Source organism: Scyliorhinus torazame, chromosome 18 (assembly GCF_047496885.1).
Source record: "Scyliorhinus torazame isolate Kashiwa2021f chromosome 18, sScyTor2.1, whole genome shotgun sequence".
NCBI lineage: Eukaryota > Metazoa > Chordata > Chondrichthyes > Carcharhiniformes > Scyliorhinidae > Scyliorhinus > Scyliorhinus torazame.
In genome coordinates, this window is record NC_092724.1 from 88,859,093 (window position 1) to 88,877,665 (window position 18,573).

Here is an 18,573-nt window from a genome sequence, read left to right on the forward strand (position 1 = left end):
CCTACGTTCTAGCTGTACTTCCCTTCTCATATGCCCCGTCCTCTCTCTAGTCCCTTTCTCTTTCTCATAGCCTCTTCCTACACTCTTCTGACAGCCTGATTTTACCTTTATTGTACCACTCTTAACACATCCAAAATCAAATTTACATGTATTCCAAAAACAAGGCAATGTCCATATAATGTTCCCTTCCCATCGCCGGGACCGGTGCAACTGCTTCATGACTCCTGCATTCTCCTTAACTTTGATGACCTTCCATGAGTCGATACCATGTCCTCGTATATGGGGGCAGCGAAGAACATCACCTTTGCATAGGTGATGTATCCTTGTAGATTGGTTGGGGCTACACAGATACATAATATTCCCCTTTTCCATGTCCATCGCCAATAACACGCCAAGCGAAGTGAGGCCAAATATCAGACAGACGATGCGTAGCCACTCCATCATGCTCCACACCTGTAAAATAGCACTGGAGAAGGGAGGCAGGTTAGTATCCGACCTTTTACAGTAGTGGAGATGGACTCAATTTACAGTGATGTAGGTGGACCCAAGCACTTCGCCCCTCCACTTTAACTGCTGTGGGGGTGGTAAGGAGAACTTGGAAGGGCCCGTCCCATCGCGGCTCCGACCCCTTCCTAGTCCAATTTTTGACCATGACATAACTACCGGGCTGGACTGAAAGTGAGCTAGGTACTGGGGGCAATGGCTGGTGAGCCGCGCGGACCTGGCCATGGAGTTCCTTGAGCACTTGCGTAAGGGCTAGAACATAGGTGGTCATTTCTTCAGTCATCTGATGAAACTGAACCCGTCTGGGAACCTGCAGGCTCCAGGGAGTTCTAAGAGGCCTGCCATAAAGAATCTCGGCGGGAGAGAGCCGGGCCGGTCCCGCAGGTGTAACCCGCAGCTGGAAGAGGGCAACGGAGAGCAACTTAAGCCATGTCAGTCCCGTGTCTGCTCTTAATTTAGCCAATTTAGTTTTGAGGGTCTGATTGTGTCTCTCAACCAACCCGGCCGCCTGCGGTCTGTAAGCACAGTGTAACTGCTGGCGTATGCCCAACTGGGAGCAAAACTCCTTGTTAATTTGTCCAATAAAATGAGGCCCATTATCAGAACTTAACTGAGCTGGTATACCGTACCGGGGAATGATTTCCCTCATCAAGACTTTAACCACAGTAGCAGCTTTATTATCGATAGTCGGATACGCCTCGACCCATCTGCTGAACACATCCACAATGACCAAAACATATTTGTAACATTGACACCTTTCCAACTCAATGTAATCCATTTGGAGCGTCTCAAAGGGACCACTGGGCAACGGGGTTTGCCCCTTCCCACAAGGGATACCTTTTCCGGTGTTATATTGCTGACAAATCAAACACCGATTACTGATACTTTGGGCCAACCCCTGCATTTTAGGGTGCCACCAAGTGTCCAGCAACAAATCACGAGTCCCTCGAGCCCCACAATGAGTTGCAAAGTGTACACATTCAATGACCCATAAAGCCAGCACATCAGACATACAAGTCTGATGTGCAGGCGTGGTCCATAAAGAGGAAACAGAATCATATGTACAACCTAACCGTTTCCACATTTGTTTATCACTCTCAGGAGCGTCCTCCTGTAACCTTATGACGTCTTGGATGGTTGGCATTGGCTTGTCAGAAGCAGACATATTTATAGTAGATCGTTTAGTCTGACTTAACATCTTAGGCACCATCACTTGCTGAATTTGCGCGGCTGTTCGCGCTGCACGATCTGCTCGTTCATTACCAACGTCAACTGGGGTTGTACCATTCGTGTGGGCAGCGCATTTAATAACGGAAATCTGCGCTGGCATAAGGAGGGCCTGCAGTAGGTCATTAACTAAACCCCGGTTGGATATTTCTGTGCCTGCCAAGGTAAGGAATCCCCTATTCTTCCAGAGTTGTCCGAAGTCATGAACTACCCCGAAAGCATATCGGGAGTCAGTGTAGATATTTACCCGGCGATCTCCCCCAAGTATACATGCACGGGTGAGGGCAAAAAGTTTGGCTTGTTGTGCTGAGTAAGGGGTCTGGAAAGCTGCCGCTTCTAGAATCAGACCATAATGATCTATGATTGCATAACCGGACAGTCTTCGGCCAGTGGGGCTTACTAATGCACTGCCATCAACATACATAATCATGTCAGGTTGTTCTAACGGAATATCACTCAGATCGTCCCTTATTGTTGTAGTTTCCTGAATCAAGGCTAAACAGTCGTGACCAGGCGCGTCCTCATGGACAGGGGGACCGCTAAGAAAACAGGCTGGATTGATAGTGGTACAATATTTAAATGTCAGACGTGGATTGTTCAAAAGGTATATCTCATACCTATTCTGACGAGCTGCGGTAAGATGCTGAGTCTACAGTTGCCCCAATAGTGCGATTACCGAGTGGGAGCTATACACCGTAATATCCTGTTGGAGAATGATGTTAGCAGCAGCCTGCAAACTATTGTATATCGCTGCCAAGATCTGGGTGCAAACAGGGTGGCCCAACGCCACTGGGTTGAGTTTGGAAGAGTAATATGCTACGGGCCGGTGCTTGTCCCCATGTTGCTGGGTGAGTACCGCTGTTGAACATCCTTCCAGAACAGTACAGTATATCTGGAATGGTCGGTCGTATAGGGGCCTACCGAGGGCCGGTGCTTGTAGCAAGGCCTGCTTCAGGCAACGGAAGGCCTCGAGTGCCTCGGTTGTGAGAATAAAGTTTCCCTCTTTACTCGTGTAAGGACCCTCTCCTTTGGGTCGGATAATCTCCTTCTGCTGCCCGTCTTTTAAAGGGGCATTCCTGTTGCCAGTGATCTGCACGGCCGCAATTAAAACATGCATTGCTCCCTCTATTTCTGCCCCGTCCTCTTCTTCCAGTAGACCAATGGCCCCTCAGAGGGGGCTGCGGTTGTAGAGCTGTTGATTCGTTCGGTGGGCCATAAAAATGGGGTGAGGGTCCCTTTGGGTGGGTTTGGTATCCTCCTCTTCGCTGATCCACCCACCCAAAGTCACTATATTGGGGCTCCTGCTGGTAAACTACCATTTCTACCGCTTGTTGGGGTCGCAGATCATCCTTTTTCATTACATACTCAGTCTTAACCTTTGTAACTGAGCCTCCTTCTTGGCCTACACCCTCCTTCCAGTAAAATCTGACTGCCCTTGCCATCTGGGAAGGGTCGTTCTCTGTCCAATTCATGTTATTACATTTCACAGTAGTAACCACAGAAGGTGGTAGGCAATGTATTAACATAGCACAGTATTGAGGGGAATTCTGACCATTTTGATACAGCAAATCGCCTGACTGCCCCCGGTAGATTCCATTAAAACGCTCCAGAAATTCCTCTGGCTCTTCAGTCTCCTTAGGTTTTAGGTCTAAGATAACAGAAAGATTTATGGGCCTTTGAAATGTGTTATTCAACGCATTCAAGATCTGTGTCCTTCTATCGTCGTCTAACGCATAGGCCTGCTGGTGTGCGGCATGACTAGCATAATTCAGGTGGTTAAGATAATTGCGGTACTCTGCTGGGGTTAAAATCTGCTGGACTAGGGCCCAGAGGTCCCTTGAATCAGCTTGATAAACTGAGATGGTAGTTCTCAAGGAATCCACGAAGGCAGCAGGAGATTTTTTTCTATCTGGGATTGTAGCCATAATGGCCATCATCTCACTGGGTGTCCATGGGAAGTAAACGTCTATCGTGGGGTTCGCTCCCGCAGTCACTGGGTCGGGGTTTTGCATCTACCTAATCGGTAACTGTCTCCGAATGTCACCAGGGGGCACTCTAGCTATTTCCCCTGGTTGTTGCAAGACTTCAACGTCTCTCCCTGTCACTAGGGGGAGTTCTTTCTCTTCAAACGAAGTTGTTTCAGCTTCCTTTGTTCCCGAATCTCGTGGTTTCTCCTTAGTTTGGGGAGACTTAGGTGATATGCTTAATTGTTTCTGGTGAGCGTCAAGCCCCTCTCTCGCTGTCCGAGATCTTGTCCTAGAGCTAACTGGGCTTGTGGGACAGAGTTCCTTTTGCTCTTCCGGTTGTGAAGTTGGTAAATCAGGACCCACACTATCACCCAAAAGTGCTTGAGTTTCTGGCATATTTGAAATCTGGTGAGCAATGACTGGGTATATATTATTGTACTCTGGTGGTTCTGGAATGAGCGCAGACCATGCTATGGGTGCAGACAAAACTTTTACTGACTTTTCCAAATTATTGAATTTTTCTTCTTCTGTCAATTCAAGGCCAGCCATTGAACTACGTAGCTCGTCTCTTGTGTGACCCGGGTCCTTCCTGTCTCTATTTGCTCTTTTTTTAAATGCACATTCCTTTTTCAAGATCTGTAATGTTTTTAGGTTACCCTGTTCACTAATTGGAATCCCCATTTTAAGGGCAATTTCCTGCCAGCTGGACAACATAATCTTATCTTTTTCCTCTTGACAATATTGCCTCCATAATCCAATTAATTCTTTAGCTTTCATACCTTGATTTTTTCTCCAAATTTGTCCCTGGATTTTCTTAACCATTTCTAGGTCTTTGGTTCCCCCTAGTGGCCATTCATCTCCCATTTTAGTTCTTAACTGTGCTGACAATTTTCTAAAATCCTTCGCTTTGTCCGGGTACTTATCACATAATATTTGTAGTGGCATGCCTGGATCATTTGTGCTATCCAAGGAATTTCCCATAATCTCAACTAGTCCTCGGAACTGCGTTTTTTCGCCACTACAGTCCAAAGAGAAAATTTTAGCTTAATCAACTATATTTTTAACACACACACATATAGAGGTGAACCATTTTCAATTTCAAATGTTACATCGACCTCTCATAACGTAACCCAACCGAATTAACTCACAAATAAAGTTGAACCATTTATATTTTAAATGTCCCATCAACAATACAGCCTACCCCAGCCGAATTAACTCACAAATGAAGTTGAACCATTTATATATTTTTTTTTTTTAAATAATATTTTATTGAAAATTTTTGGTCAACCAACACAGTACATTGTGCATCCTTTACACAACATTGTAACAATACAGATAATAATGACCTTTTTAAATTTAAACAAAAACAACAACAAATAAATAAATATTAAATAACAAAAAACAAAAACTAGCCCTAATTGGCAACTGCCTTGTCTCAGGCCACACCCCCCCCCATCCCCCCCCCATCCCTCCCCCCCCCCCCAAGTCCTGGGCCGCTGCTGCTGCCTTCTTTGTTCTCCCCTATCTATCTTTCCGCAAGATATTCGACGAACGGTTGCCACCGCCTAGTAAACCCTTGAGCCGACCCCCTTAGGACGAACTTAATCCGCTCTAACTTTATGAACCCCGCCATATCATTTATCCAGGTCTCCACCCCCGGGGGCTTGGCTTCTTTCCACATTAGCAATATTCTGCGCCAGGCTACTAGGGACGCAAAGGCCAAAACATCGGCCTCTTTCGCCTCCTGCACTCCCGGCTCTTGTGCAACCCCAAATATAGCCAACCCCCAGCTTGGTTCGACCCGGACTCCTACTACTTTCGAAAGCACCTTTGTCACCCCCATCCAAAACCCCTGTAGTGCCGGGCATGACCAAAACATATGGGTATGATTCGCTGGGCTTCTCGAGCACCTCGCACACCTATCCTCCACCCCAAAAAATTTACTGAGCCGTGTTCCAGTCATATGTGCCCTGTGTAATACCTTAAACTGAATCAGGCTTAGCCTGGCGCACGAGGACGACGAGTTTACCCTGTTTAGGGCATCTGCCCACATCCCCTCCTCAATCTCCTCCCCTAGCTCTTCTTCCCATTTCCCTTTTAGTTCGTCCATCATAGTCTCCCCTTCGTCTCTCATTTCCCTATATATATCCGACACCTTACCGTCCCCCACCCATTTCTTTGAGATGACTCTGTCCTGCACCTCTTGTGTCGGGAGCTGCGGGAATTCCCTCACCTGTTGCCTCGCAAAAGCCCTCAATTGCATGTACCTGAATGCATTCCCTTGAGGCAACCCATATTTCTCGGTCAGCGCTCCCAGACTCGCAAACTTCCCATCCACAAATAGATCTTTCAATTGCGTTATACCTGCTCTTTGCCACATTCCATATCCCCCATCCATTCCCCCCGGGGCAAACCTATGGTTGTTTCTTATCGGGGACCCCCCCAGTGCTCCGGTCTTTCCCCTATGTCGTCTCCACTGTCCCCAAATCTTCAGTGTAGCTACCACCACCGGACTCGTGGTATAGTTCCTTGGTGAGAACGGCAATGGGGCTGTCACCATAGCCTGCAGGCTGGTCCCCCTACAGGACGCCCTCTCTAATCTCTTCCACGCCGCTCCTTCCTCCTCTCCCATCCACTTACTCACCATTGAAATATTAGCGGCCCAATAATACTCACTTAGGCTCGGTAGTGCCAGCCCCCCCCTATCCCTACTACGCTGTAAGAATCCCTTCCTCACTCTCGGAGTCTTCCCGGCCCAAACAAAACCCATGATACTCTTTTCTATCCTTTTGAAAAAAGCCTTCGTGATCACCACCGGGAGACACTGAAACACAAAAAGGAATCTCGGGAGGACCACCATCTTAACCGCCTGCACCCTCCCTGCCATTGACAATGCTACCATATCCCATCTCTTGAAATCTTCCTCCATCTGTTCCACCAACCGCGTCAAATTTAGCCTGTGCAATGTGCCCCAATTCTTAGCTATCTGGATCCCCAGGTAACGAAAGTCTCTTGTTACCTTCCTCAACGGTAGGTCTTCTATTTCTCTACTCTGCTCCCCTGGATGCACCACAAACAGCTCACTCTTCCCCATGTTCAATTTATACCCTGAAAAATCCCCAAACTCCCCAAGTATCCGCATTATTTCTGGCATCCCCTCCGCTGGATCCGCCACATATAGTAGCAGATCATCCGCATATAAAGATACCCGGTGTTCTTCTCCCCCCCTAAGTATTCCCCTCCATCCCTTGGAACCTCTCAGCGCTATCGCCAGGGGCTCAATCGCCAGTGCAAACAGTAATGGGGACAGAGGACATCCCTGCCTTGTCCCTCTATGGAGCCGAAAATATGCCGATCCCCGTCCATTCGTGACCACACTCGCCACTGGGGCCCTATACAACAGCTGCACCCATCTAACATACCCCTCTCCGAACCCAAATCTCCTCAACACCTCCCACAGATAATCCCACTCCACTCTATCAAATGCTTTCTCGGCATCCATCGCCACTACTATCTCCGTTTCACCCTCTGGTGGGGCCATCATCATTACCCCTAACAACCTCCGTATGTTCGTGTTCAGCTGTCTCCCCGTCACAAACCCAGTTTGGTCCTCATGAACCACCCCCGGGACACATTCCTCTATTCTCATTGCCATTACCTTGGCCAAGACCTTGGCATCTACATTGAGGAGGGAGATTGGTCTGTAGGACCCGCATTGTAGCGGATCCTTTTCCTTCTTTAAAAGAAGCGATATCGTTGCTTCTGACATAGTCGGGGGCAGTTGTCCCCTTTCCTTTGCCTCGTTGAAGGTCCTCGTCAGTAGCGGGGCGAGCAAGTCCAAATATTTTCTGTAAAATTCAACTGGGAATCCGTCCGGTCCCGGGGCCTTTCCCGTCTGCATGTTCCTAATTCCTTTCACCACTTCTTCTACCGTGATCTGTGCTCCCAATCCCATCCTTTCCTGCTCTTCCACCTTGGGAATTTCCAGCCGATCCAAAAACTCTATCATTCTCTCCCTCCCATCCGGGGGTTGAGCTTCATACAATTTTTTATAAAATGTCTTAAACACTTCATTCACTCTCTCCGCTCCCCGCTCCGTCTCTCCATCTTCGTCTCTCACCCCCCCTATTTCCCTCGCTGCTCCCCTTTTCCTCAATTGGTGTGCCAGCAATCTGCTCGCCTTCTCTCCATATTCATACTGTACACCCTGCGCCTTCCTCCACTGTGCCTCTGCAGTGCCTGTGGTCAGCAAGTCAAATTCCACATGCAGCCTTTGCCTTTCCCTATACAGTCCCTCCTCCGGTGCTTCCGCATACTGTCTATCCACCCTCAAAAGTTCTTGCAACAACCGCTCCCGTTCCTTACTCTCCTGCTTCCCTTTATGTGTCCTTATTGATATCAGCTCCCCCCTAACCACCGCCTTCAACGCCTCCCAGACCACTCCCACCTGAACCTCCCCATTGTCATTGAGTTCCAAGTACTTTTCAATGCATCCCCTCACCCTTAAGCACACCCCCTCATCCGCCATTAGTCCCATGTCCATTCTCCAGGGTGGACGCCCTCTTGTTTCCTCCCCTATCTCCAAGTCTACCCAGTGTGGGGCATGATCCGAAATGGCTATAGCCGTATATTCCGTTCCCCTCACCCTCGGGATCAATGCCCTACCCAACACAAAAAAGTCTATGCGTGAATAGACTTTATGGACATGGGAGAAAAACGAGAACTCCTTACTCCTAGGTCTACTGAATCTCCACGGGTCCACCCCTCCCATCTGCTCCATAAAATCCTTAAGCACCTTGGCTGCTGCCGGCCTCCTACCAGTCCTGGACTTCGACCTATCCAGCCTTGGTTCCAACACCGTGTTAAAGTCTCCCCCCATTATCAGCTTTCCGGTCTCTAGGTCTGGGATGCGTCCTAGCATTCGCCTCATAAAATTGGCATCGTCCCAATTCGGGGCATACACGTTTACCAACACCACCATCTCTCCCTGTAATTTGCCACTCACCATCACGTATCTGCCCCCGTTATCCGCCACTATAGTCTTTGTCTCGAACATTACCCGCTTCCCCACTAATATAGCCACCCCCCTGTTTTTCGCATCCAGCCCCGAATGGAACACCTGCCCTACCCATCCTTTGCGCAACCTAACCTGATCTATCAGTTTCAGGTGCGTTTCCTGTAACATGACCACATCTGCTTTAAGTTTCTTAAGGTGTGCGAGTACTCGTGCCCTCTTTATCGGCCCGTTAAGCCCCCTCACGTTCCACGTGATCAGCCGAGTTGGGGGGCTTCCTACCCCCCCCCCCCCCTTGCCGGTTAGCCATCATCTTTTTCCAGCTTCTCGCCCAGTTCCCACGCGGCTGTATTTCTCCCAGACGGTGCCCCCCCGCCCATCCTTTCCCGTACCCACTCCCCCCTTTCCCCAGCAGCAGCAACCCAGTAATTCCCCCCTCCCCCCCCCCCCCCCCCCGCTAGACCCCCCGCTAGCGTAATTACTCCCCCCATGTTGCTCCCAGAAGTCAGCAAACTCTGGCTGACCTCGGCTTCCCCCCGTGATCACGGCTCGCCCCGTGCGGCGCCCCCTCCTTCCTGCTTCTCTATTCCCACCATAATTATCATAGCGCGGGAACCAAGCCCGCGCCTCTCCCTCGGCCCCGCCTCCCATGGCCAACGCCCCATCTCCTCTCCCTCCCCACCTCCCCCCATCACCACCTGTGGGAGAAAGAAAAGTTACCATACCGCAGGATTAATCATAATTAATCTTCGCCCCCCCCCCCCACTCGTCCCACCACTTTGTCCAAACGTTCATTTTCGTAGTCCAATCATTCCAATTTTTCTTCTACAATAAAAGTCCACGCTTCATCCGCCGTCTCAAAGTAGTGGTGCCTCCCTTGATATGTGACCCACAGTCTTGCCGGTTGCAGCATTCCAAACTTTATCTTTTTTTTGTGAAGTACCGCTTTGGCCCGATTAAAGCTCGCCCTCCTTCTCGCCACCTCCGCACTCCAATCTTGATAGACGCGGATCACCGCGTTCTCCCATTTACTACACCGAGTTTTCTTCGCCCATCTAAGGACCATTTCTCTATCCTTAAAACGGAGAAATCTCACCACTATGGCTCTGGGAGCTTCTCCTGCTCTCGATCCTCGCACCATAACTCGGTATGCTCCCTCCACCTACAACGGACCCGTCGGGGCCTCCACTCCCATTAACGAGTGCAGCATCGTGCTCACATATGCCCCGACGTCTGCCCCCTCCACACCTTCAGGAAGGCCAAGAATCCTCAAGTTGTTCCTCCTTGCGTTATTTTCCAGTGCCTCCAACCTCTCCACAGATCGTTTCTGGTGTGCCTCCTGTATCTCCGACTTCACCACCAGGCCCTGTATGTCGTTTTCATTCTCTGCTGCTTTCGCCTTCACGACCCGAAGCTCCTGCTCCTGGGTCTTTTGTTCCTCTTTCAGCCCTTCAATCGCCTGTAATATCGGGGCCAACAACGCTTTCTTCATTTCCTTTTTTATCTCCTCCACGCAGCGTTTCAAAAACTCTTGTTGTTCAGGGCCCCATATGAAACTGCCACCTTCCGACGCCATCTTGGTTTCTGCTTGCCTTCCTTGCCGTTGTTCCAAAGGATCCGCTGCAATCCGGCCACTTTCCTCTCCTTTTTCCATCCGTGTCCAGGGGGAACACCCTTCTGGTTTACCGCACGGTGTTTTCAGCCGTTAAAATTGCCGTTGGGGCTCCTATCAAGAGCCCAAAAGTCCGTTTCACAGGGAGCTGCCGAAACGTGCGACTCAGCTGGTCATCGCCGCACCCGGAAGTCGAACCATTTATATTTTAAATGTCACATCAACAATACAGCCTACCAGAGCCGAATTAACTCTATGAAATCCCATCAATTAAAATGCTAATCCCCAGAGTGACCTGTGATTTCGTCGAGGCGGTCTTTCTGTGCCAACCGCGAGTGACCAGACTAATCAGACGATAAGAAGAGGGGAACAATCAATGCGCGGTCGTTTTCCAGTTCTACATTGAGGGCCCTTTGTTCCCCATCCTCCTGTTCATAATCAGTCTAATTCTGATTTCGCAGTTGGATCAGGATCGCCCTGAGAAATCCCGGTTTTCGGCACCAAATGTTGATTCCCAAATTTCTTTCTCCGTCAGTCTGGCCTCAATAAAAGTCGAGATGGATTTGCACGTAAAAAGAAGTTATTTTATTCAGCTTGCAAGCTTGATTCATTTCACAGAAACATAAGAGACATCCAGTCTCCTACATCCCAGAAAGCGAATGAACAAAGAGACAAAGGGATCTCTGCAAATCAATTCAAATGGTATCAAGTTTCACATACTCGACGCCCATAGGTCAGCCTATATCCCTCCTGACCTGTTTGATCTATTCTGATTGGCTCACTTCCAATCCCTTTCTCTGGCCCCTATCAATCCAGCATCACTCTCGTAGACACACCTCTTCCTGCTTTCCCCATGCGGTCTAACATCCTTTGTCTCTGAACTAACCAGAGTCAAAGTGGCTTATTTCTACATTACATTAACTAATATCTCTAAAGTAACTATTTTATATCACATTCGTCAGCGGTGTGGAGAAATTTGGCAAGGTTGGCGTCATGGTCCTGCTGATCGTGGCCGCAGATGGTGACATTGCCCAGGAACGAGAAAGTGGCCCGCAGCCCGTACCGGTCAACCATTCGGTCCATCTCCCGTTGGAAGACCGAGACCCCGTTGGTGATGCCGAAGGGAACCCTAAGAAAGTGGTAAAGGCGGCCGCCTGCCTCGAATGCAGTGTATGGGCGGTCCGCCTTGCGGATGGGGAGCTGGTGGTAGGCAGATTTCAGGTCTACTGTCAAGAAGACCCGGTACTGTGCAATCTGATTGACCATATCAGAAATGCGTGGGAGGGGGTACCCGTCGAGCTGCGTGTACCGATTGATGGTCTGACTGTAGTCAACGACCATCCTGTTTTTCTCCCCAGTTTTGACCACTACCACTTGGGCTCTCCAGGGGCTGTTGCTGGCCTCGATGATGCCTTCCCGAAGCAGCCGCTGGACTTCAGACCTGATGAAGGTCCTGTCCTGGGCGCTGTACCGTCTGCTCCTGTTGGCGACGGGTTTGCAATCCGGGGTTAGGTTTGCAAAAAGGGAAGGTGGGTCAACCTTGAGGGTCGTGAGGCCGCAAACAGTAAGGGGTGGTAGGGGCCCGCCAAATTGCAGGGTTAAGCTCTGGAGGTTGCACTGAAAGTCCAGGCCGAGTAGCAGGGCAGCGCAGAGGTTGGGGAGGATGTAGAGGCGGAAGCCGCTGAACTCCACGTCCTGGACAGTAAGAGTGGCGATGCAGTAGCCCCGGATCGCCATGGAGTGGGACCCAGAGACCAGGGAGATTCTCTGGTTAGCGGGGTATACCGCAAGGGAGCAGCAACTTACCGTATCGGGGTGAATGAAGCTCTCAATGCTCCCGGAGTCCAGTAGGCAGGAGATCTCGTGCCCGTTGACCTTCACTTTAGTTGAAGCAGTAGCTAGGTTGTGTGGTCGAGACTGGTCAATCGTGACCGAGGCGAGATGCGGCTGGTCGTTGATGGGTGCAGGCGATGAGCAGCTGGATGAAGTGCCCGACGGGCATGGGTCCTGAGTCGGGTAAAGTGGCGGTGCCCACGGGCCGCACGTGTTGTGGGGAAAGCAAGATGGCGGCGCCCGTTGGTCCTGGGATAAACAAGATGGCGCCGCCCACGGGCCGCGCGTGTTACGAGTCGAGCAAGATGGCGGCGTCTACTGGCCGCACGTGGTCCTAGGAGGGGAAGATCGCGGTGCCCACTGGCTGCACGTGGGGGGTGCCAGGACAATAACGGCGATTGAGCGAGCCTGGCACACTGCAGCAAAATGTCCCTTCTTGCCACAGGTCTTGCAGAGGGCGCTCCACGCTGGGCAGCGCTGTCGGGGGTGTTCTGACTGCCCACAGAAGTAGCATTTGGGCCCCCAGGCTTGGTTGGCTGCCACGCGGCACAGGCGTGGGATTGGCTGGGGGCGGTCGCTGATGGGATCCACGATGGGGCGGCCGTCTGCGGAGTCCACGATGCACAGGGGGGGTTGGCCGCGCGGTCGGGGGTATAGGCCTGAATGTTGCGTGATGCGACCATAACTGAAAGTGCTAGTTTTTTGGTTGCCGCGAGGTCGAGCGTGGCCTCCTCTAAGAGGCGCTGGCGGATGTAGTCAGACCCTATGCCCACAATAAATGCGTCTCTCATTAGCAAATTCGAGTGTTCCGTGGCCGAAACGGCCTGACAGTCACAGTCTCTAACTAGGGGGAGCAGGGCGCGCCAGAAATCTTCCACCGACACGCCGGGAAGTTGACGCCGTGTGGAGAGGAGGTGCCTGGCGTAGAGTGTGTTAGTCCGCTGAGCGTAGGTTTCCTTCGGTAGCGCCATGGCCTCTGCGTAGGTCGGCGCGTCCTGGACAAGTGGGAAGACGTTGGAGCTCAGCCGCATGTAAAGGATCTGGAGCTTCTGTGCTTCTGGAATTTCGTCTGGCGCAGACCCGATGTACGCTTCAAAACAGGCTCGCCAATGTTCAAAGTCCTTTTTGGCATTGTCTGATTGCGGATGCAGCTGCAGGCGATCCGGCTTGATGCGGAGCTCCATCTTCTGAAAAACTCAGTGTAATAAATTGATGCACGATCAATTACACAAAGACGAGAGTTGGATGTAATCGAGGCTTTATTACACTGAGATGTGTGGCCTCCTACAGCAGTTGATGAAATGGCTGCTGTACTGGGAGCGCACATATTTATACTCCACCTACTGGACGGAGTCAGCAGGCAGGGATCTACCCCCATACCTGTAGTTCAGGGGCCTTACCGTAAAGCACCTATATCAAATCCTATATATACAATATATACATCAGTGGTGACTACCACAAGTGTTTGTGAGACACCTCCCAAATTTAAGGCCACTATTCTTGCTATCTGACTCACAGCTGCAGTCAGCTTTCCATTTGCAGCCGTCGGGCCTGCCTTGTGCTTGCTCTGCTGATCTATAGAAAAAATGTAGTCACTGTGCTAAATATGGCGGCGACTGCCATCTTTACTCAGCTACCTCATCCTAAGTAGGGAAAATATTTGTACCCAGTCAGAGCCACTGCTCAGTTTGATAGATTAGTCACCCATACTGGGAGGCAGCTGCACTCACCATCCCTTATAGAGGGCATTTTAATCCCCCCACCCAGCAACAACCGTGAGAGATGAGATTAAGATGGTGAGAGTTGGGGCAGCATGGTGGCGCAGTGGTTAGCACTGGGTGCTGAGGTCCTGGGTTCAAATCCTGGCCCTGGGTCACTGTCCGTGTGGAGTTTGCACATTCTCCCAGTGTCTGTGTGGGTTTCACCCCCACAACCCGAAGATGTGCAGGTGAGATGGATTGGCCATGCTAAATTGCCCCTTAATTGGAAAAAAGAATAATCGGGTACTCCAAATTTATAGAAAAAAAGATGGTGAGAGTTGTGGGTGTTGGTGTTTACACTGCAGTCTACAGAAAATCCTGCCCCAAGCACTACCACTACCAGGGATGGGCAATAAATGCTGGCCAAGCCAGCGATGCCTTCTTCCCAACGAATAAGTACAAAACCAGGTTTCTAGGCAAAGTACAGGTCGCCTGTCCCAGAGAAGTGGGTGGGGGGGGGGGGGGGGGGGGGGTCCTAATTAAAATGGCGACGGCTCCCGATGACATTGGCAGAAAGCCCATGCCATTTTAGCTGTGGCACTGACTAAGTTCTGAGTGTGCCGTCCCAAACTCACCACATCCAGGTCCGAGGAGGCCAGGGTGACTTTCAGACAGCCATTAAGATGGGGCTTCTCAAACTGTGATTTGCAGCCCCTAACAGGGTCGTAGAGACAGTGTTTGGGTTTGGGAGCTCCCTCTTCTCCAAATGGTAACTGTAAAGAGGAGACACTTGTGTGGTGTGGTTAGGGGCTGATTACTGTGTGTGGTGTGGACAGGGGCTGCTTACTGTGTATGAGGGGGATAGGGGCTGATTACTGTGTGTGGTGTGGACAGGGGCTGCTTACTGTGTATGAGGGGGATAGGGGCTGATTACTGTGTGTGAGGGGGATAGGGGTTGGTTCCTGTGTGTGCGGGGGATAGGGGCTGATTACTTTGTGTGAGGGGGATAGGGGCTGATTAATGTGTGAGGGGGGATAGGGGTTGGTTACTGTGTGTGAGGGGGATAGGGGCTGATTACTGTGTGTGAGGGGGATAGGGGCTGATTTCTGTGTGAGGGGGTATAGGGGCTGATTACTGTGTGAGGGGGATAGGGGCTGATTACTGTGTGTGAGGGGGATAGGGGTTGGTTCCTGTGTGTGAGGGGGATAGGGGCTGATTACTTTGTATGAGAGGGTAGAGCGGCTGATTACTGTGTGAAGGGGTATAGGGGCTGATTAGTGTGTGAGGGGGGGATAGGGGCTGGTTACTGTGTGTGAGGGGGATAGGGGCTGATTAATGTGTGATGGTAGAGGGGCTGATTACTGTGTGAAGGGGATAGGGTTAATTACTGTGTGTGAGAGGGGTAGGATCTGATTACTGTGTGTGAGGGGGATAGGGGCTGATTACTGTGTGTGAGGGGGGATTGAGGCTGATTATTGTGTGTGCGGGGAGGATTATTACTGTGAGTGAGGGGGTATAGGGGATTATTACTGTGAGTGAGGGGGGATAGGGGATTATTACTGTGAGTGAGGGGGGATAGGGGCTGATTACTCTGTGAGTAGGATAGGGACTGATTACTGTGTGAGGGGGGATAGGGGATTACTGTGTGTGAGGGGGATGGGGGATGATTACTGTATGTGAGGGGGCATAAGGACTGCTTACTCTGTTTACGTGGGATAGGGTCTGATTACTCTGTGTGGTGGGGGGAATAGAGGCTTATTTCTGCGTGCGAGGGGCGATAGGGTCTGATTTTTGTGTGTGTCGAGGGGAGGGACTGTGGGGGGAGGAGGTTGATGTTATTGGTAGAGGAATTCATTATAATGTGTGTGAGAGGGGGGAGGATGACGTGATTCACCAAGCCTTTTGTAATTGGGGAATGTGGATAACTTTGATGCGTCCTCCATGGGTACATAGAAAATTAGCACTTTTACAAAGTACTTTAAAACCCAGATTTTCATATTTATATATGGGGCGGGAATCTCTGTGCCAAAATTGCGCTCGGCGCGGGTGGAGAATGGGTGTCAAACCGGAGATCGGGTCCGAAGCAGCTCCCACCATTCTCCGGTCCCTGGAGAATCGCCGCCAACCGGGCTCGCGCGGCAGACGCGGCGCCAGTCGGGGGCCATTGAAAGAGGCCCCGCGGCGATTCTCCAAGTGCAGCTGGCCAAGTTCCCGCCAGTGTGGTTCTCTCATGGTTCCACCCGGTGGGCACTTGGCGTGGTGGCTGCGGACTCAGTCCGCGGCCGCCCTGGGGAGGGGGCAGAGGGATCATTCACAGGGGGGGGGGGGAGGCCTCCAGGACGCCCAGGCTATTGATCGGGGGCCACCATTCCGCGGGCGCGTGCTATCGGAGGGGGGCTTCTCTCTTGGTGCTGGTATGCGCTGTGGGTCGGCCATGTTGCGTGAGGCGGCCGACAAAGGCCGACCTCGTGCGCATGCACAGACCCCCGACCGGAAATGCAGGGCCCCGTATTGGCAGCCGGAGCTGCGAGGAGCACTCCGGGGCCCTGCTAGCTCCCTGCAAATCGGAGAATCACGCTGGACTTCCTCCAGGTAAGTCCAGAGTGATTCGCATGCGTTTTTTCGCGGGCATGGGGACATAACCCCATTATTGGAGAATCATGCCCATGATGTCTGTTTATATGTGGATCGAACAACTGCTTGACTGCTGCTTTGTTATTGCTGATATCTGGGGTCATGTTAATTTCAAATTGTTAATGGAGGGTCACATTGGCAAACACTTTGGATAAATTGCAATGAAGTGTTTCTAAAGTTGTAGGCAGCTTCCTCGACTGAGCTGTAATTGGAGCAGGTATCAGGAGATGTGCTTGAATGAAGATTTTTCTTATCGTGCCACTGTGACTCGTAGCAAAGTATTCCCCATTGTGACAAAGCTGCCAGTATATATGTTGCCTCCAGGTTGTGACTGTACAGTTTCAATAATGATTCCCATTCCTCGCACATTTCTCTTCTAAATTGAGGAAGAGTTACATGGGCATTGGAGTTCGATGGTATTCCGTAAATGGGGACAGAGCACGATGATTGAACAGGGCCGGTGTTATTCTATTCACCAATTAGCCCACAATTACACCCACGGCAACATGCATGTTTGCAAATACAGGTGCACATCCTCCCTAACATGTGCACACACTCTGGCATGCGCGTACTGAGGTAATCTTTAGGTGTTGCTTGAGGGATAAACATTGGCCAGGACGGGAGAGGAAATCTTTTCTTTCAAAGGGTTCTATGGGATCTCTTAAATCCATCCAAGAGGGCAGAAACTCGGTTTATCATCTCACCTCAAAGGCAAGAGCTTCAACAGTGAAGCACCCCCTTAACATGTTAAATTCAATCATAGGATATGATGGAGGAATAATACTGAAGGGAAGACAAGCTGCAGTAAGTTTATTCTACACACAGCCGAGGTACAAACTCCTTATAGTTCCCCCACTGTAACAGTTCCAGCTGTGTGCATTTATACCCTTTTGAAGTTTGAGCCAATTACCATCACCTGCCTTTAATAAGGCTTAACCAATATAATAAAGCTAAACAATATAATTGGCAAAGTATGCACTTGCTGACACATTGACTGTACTGAGAGTGACAGCTCGATGCTTTGCTCTACTCTGACTCTGAGGGGGAAAATGCTGTCACTGAACCACAACTGATGGCCATCCAGAGAGCAGGCCTGGGGGTGAAGGAGGAGTGGAAATATCAGCAGATTCCACTGATGAGATTTGTTCACTGTGATTTCAGGACTCTGCTTCTCGGGCACAAACAAACTATGTCAACAAGTTTGTCATGTTAAAGATGGAGCTGGAGGAGGTGCAGGACAAAGTGAGTAAGTACATTGAAAACGAGGAGCAGGTGGCACTGGAGCAGGCTGACAGTGCCTTGGAGAGACTGGAGGAGAAATGTATCGAGCTGAGAGAGGTCAGGCTAAAGCTTGCGACCATCTTAAAGAGCAATGACTCCGTGCAGATTTTAAAGGTATGGATGGCCCAAAGCTACCATTTTGAATGTGTTAGGATAGTGGACCAGACCCCAACATTTGTTCGAATCCCAGTCGAGAACCCCAAACAATTTTTCTTTTTGTAAAACTGAGGAAAGGATGCTTCACCCCAGGGCTGTTGACTCTGACCAAAAGGTATCTTTTATGTTAAAATAAACTTTAATTTAAACACAGAATAAACCACGTTAATATCAAAGAAATTGCTTTATAATTAACAGTTAAACAGTTCTTAAATAAAAAGAAAAAACTTGAACTTATTATCTACACTACCACAAATTCCAATTAAGCAACCCAATACAGTTCAAATGCCGCTTGTAACTCAGGTTACTTGACCTCAGAGACCCTTATCTGTGGAGAGAGAGAGAACCATTTCAGGAACTACCTGAAGATCCTTTCTGTCTTGTCAGACACTTTTGCTCAACCTAACAGTGTTTGGCAAAACTACAGAAATACCTGGCTCCTCCCATTAATTACATAATCTGTATCCAACTAAGATGTTCCATCACCTGCTTAGCTAGGACTAAATACAATCCCTCATAAATTATCTACTCTCCAGGGAATCTCCAGCAATCAAAACAATATCCCATTAGCCATCTCTCTGTAAACAAGTACATGGTTAAAACCAATCATGACCCCACCTTTTATGTCTCCTTAATTATAGCTTT

The 18,573-nt window shown here is 50.0% G+C and overlaps 1 protein-coding gene across 1 annotated transcript in view; it reads left to right on the forward strand.

Annotated features, from left to right (window-relative positions):
* trim65 (tripartite motif containing 65) overlaps positions 1-18,573 on the forward strand; it is a 98,854-nt gene that overhangs the window by 20,417 nt on the left and 59,864 nt on the right. Inside the window, exon 3 of the mRNA XM_072483013.1 lies at positions 17,653-17,886. Coding sequence (XP_072339114.1) covers positions 17,653-17,886 — 234 coding nt within the window. The remainder of the gene's footprint in view (positions 1-17,652; positions 17,887-18,573) is intronic.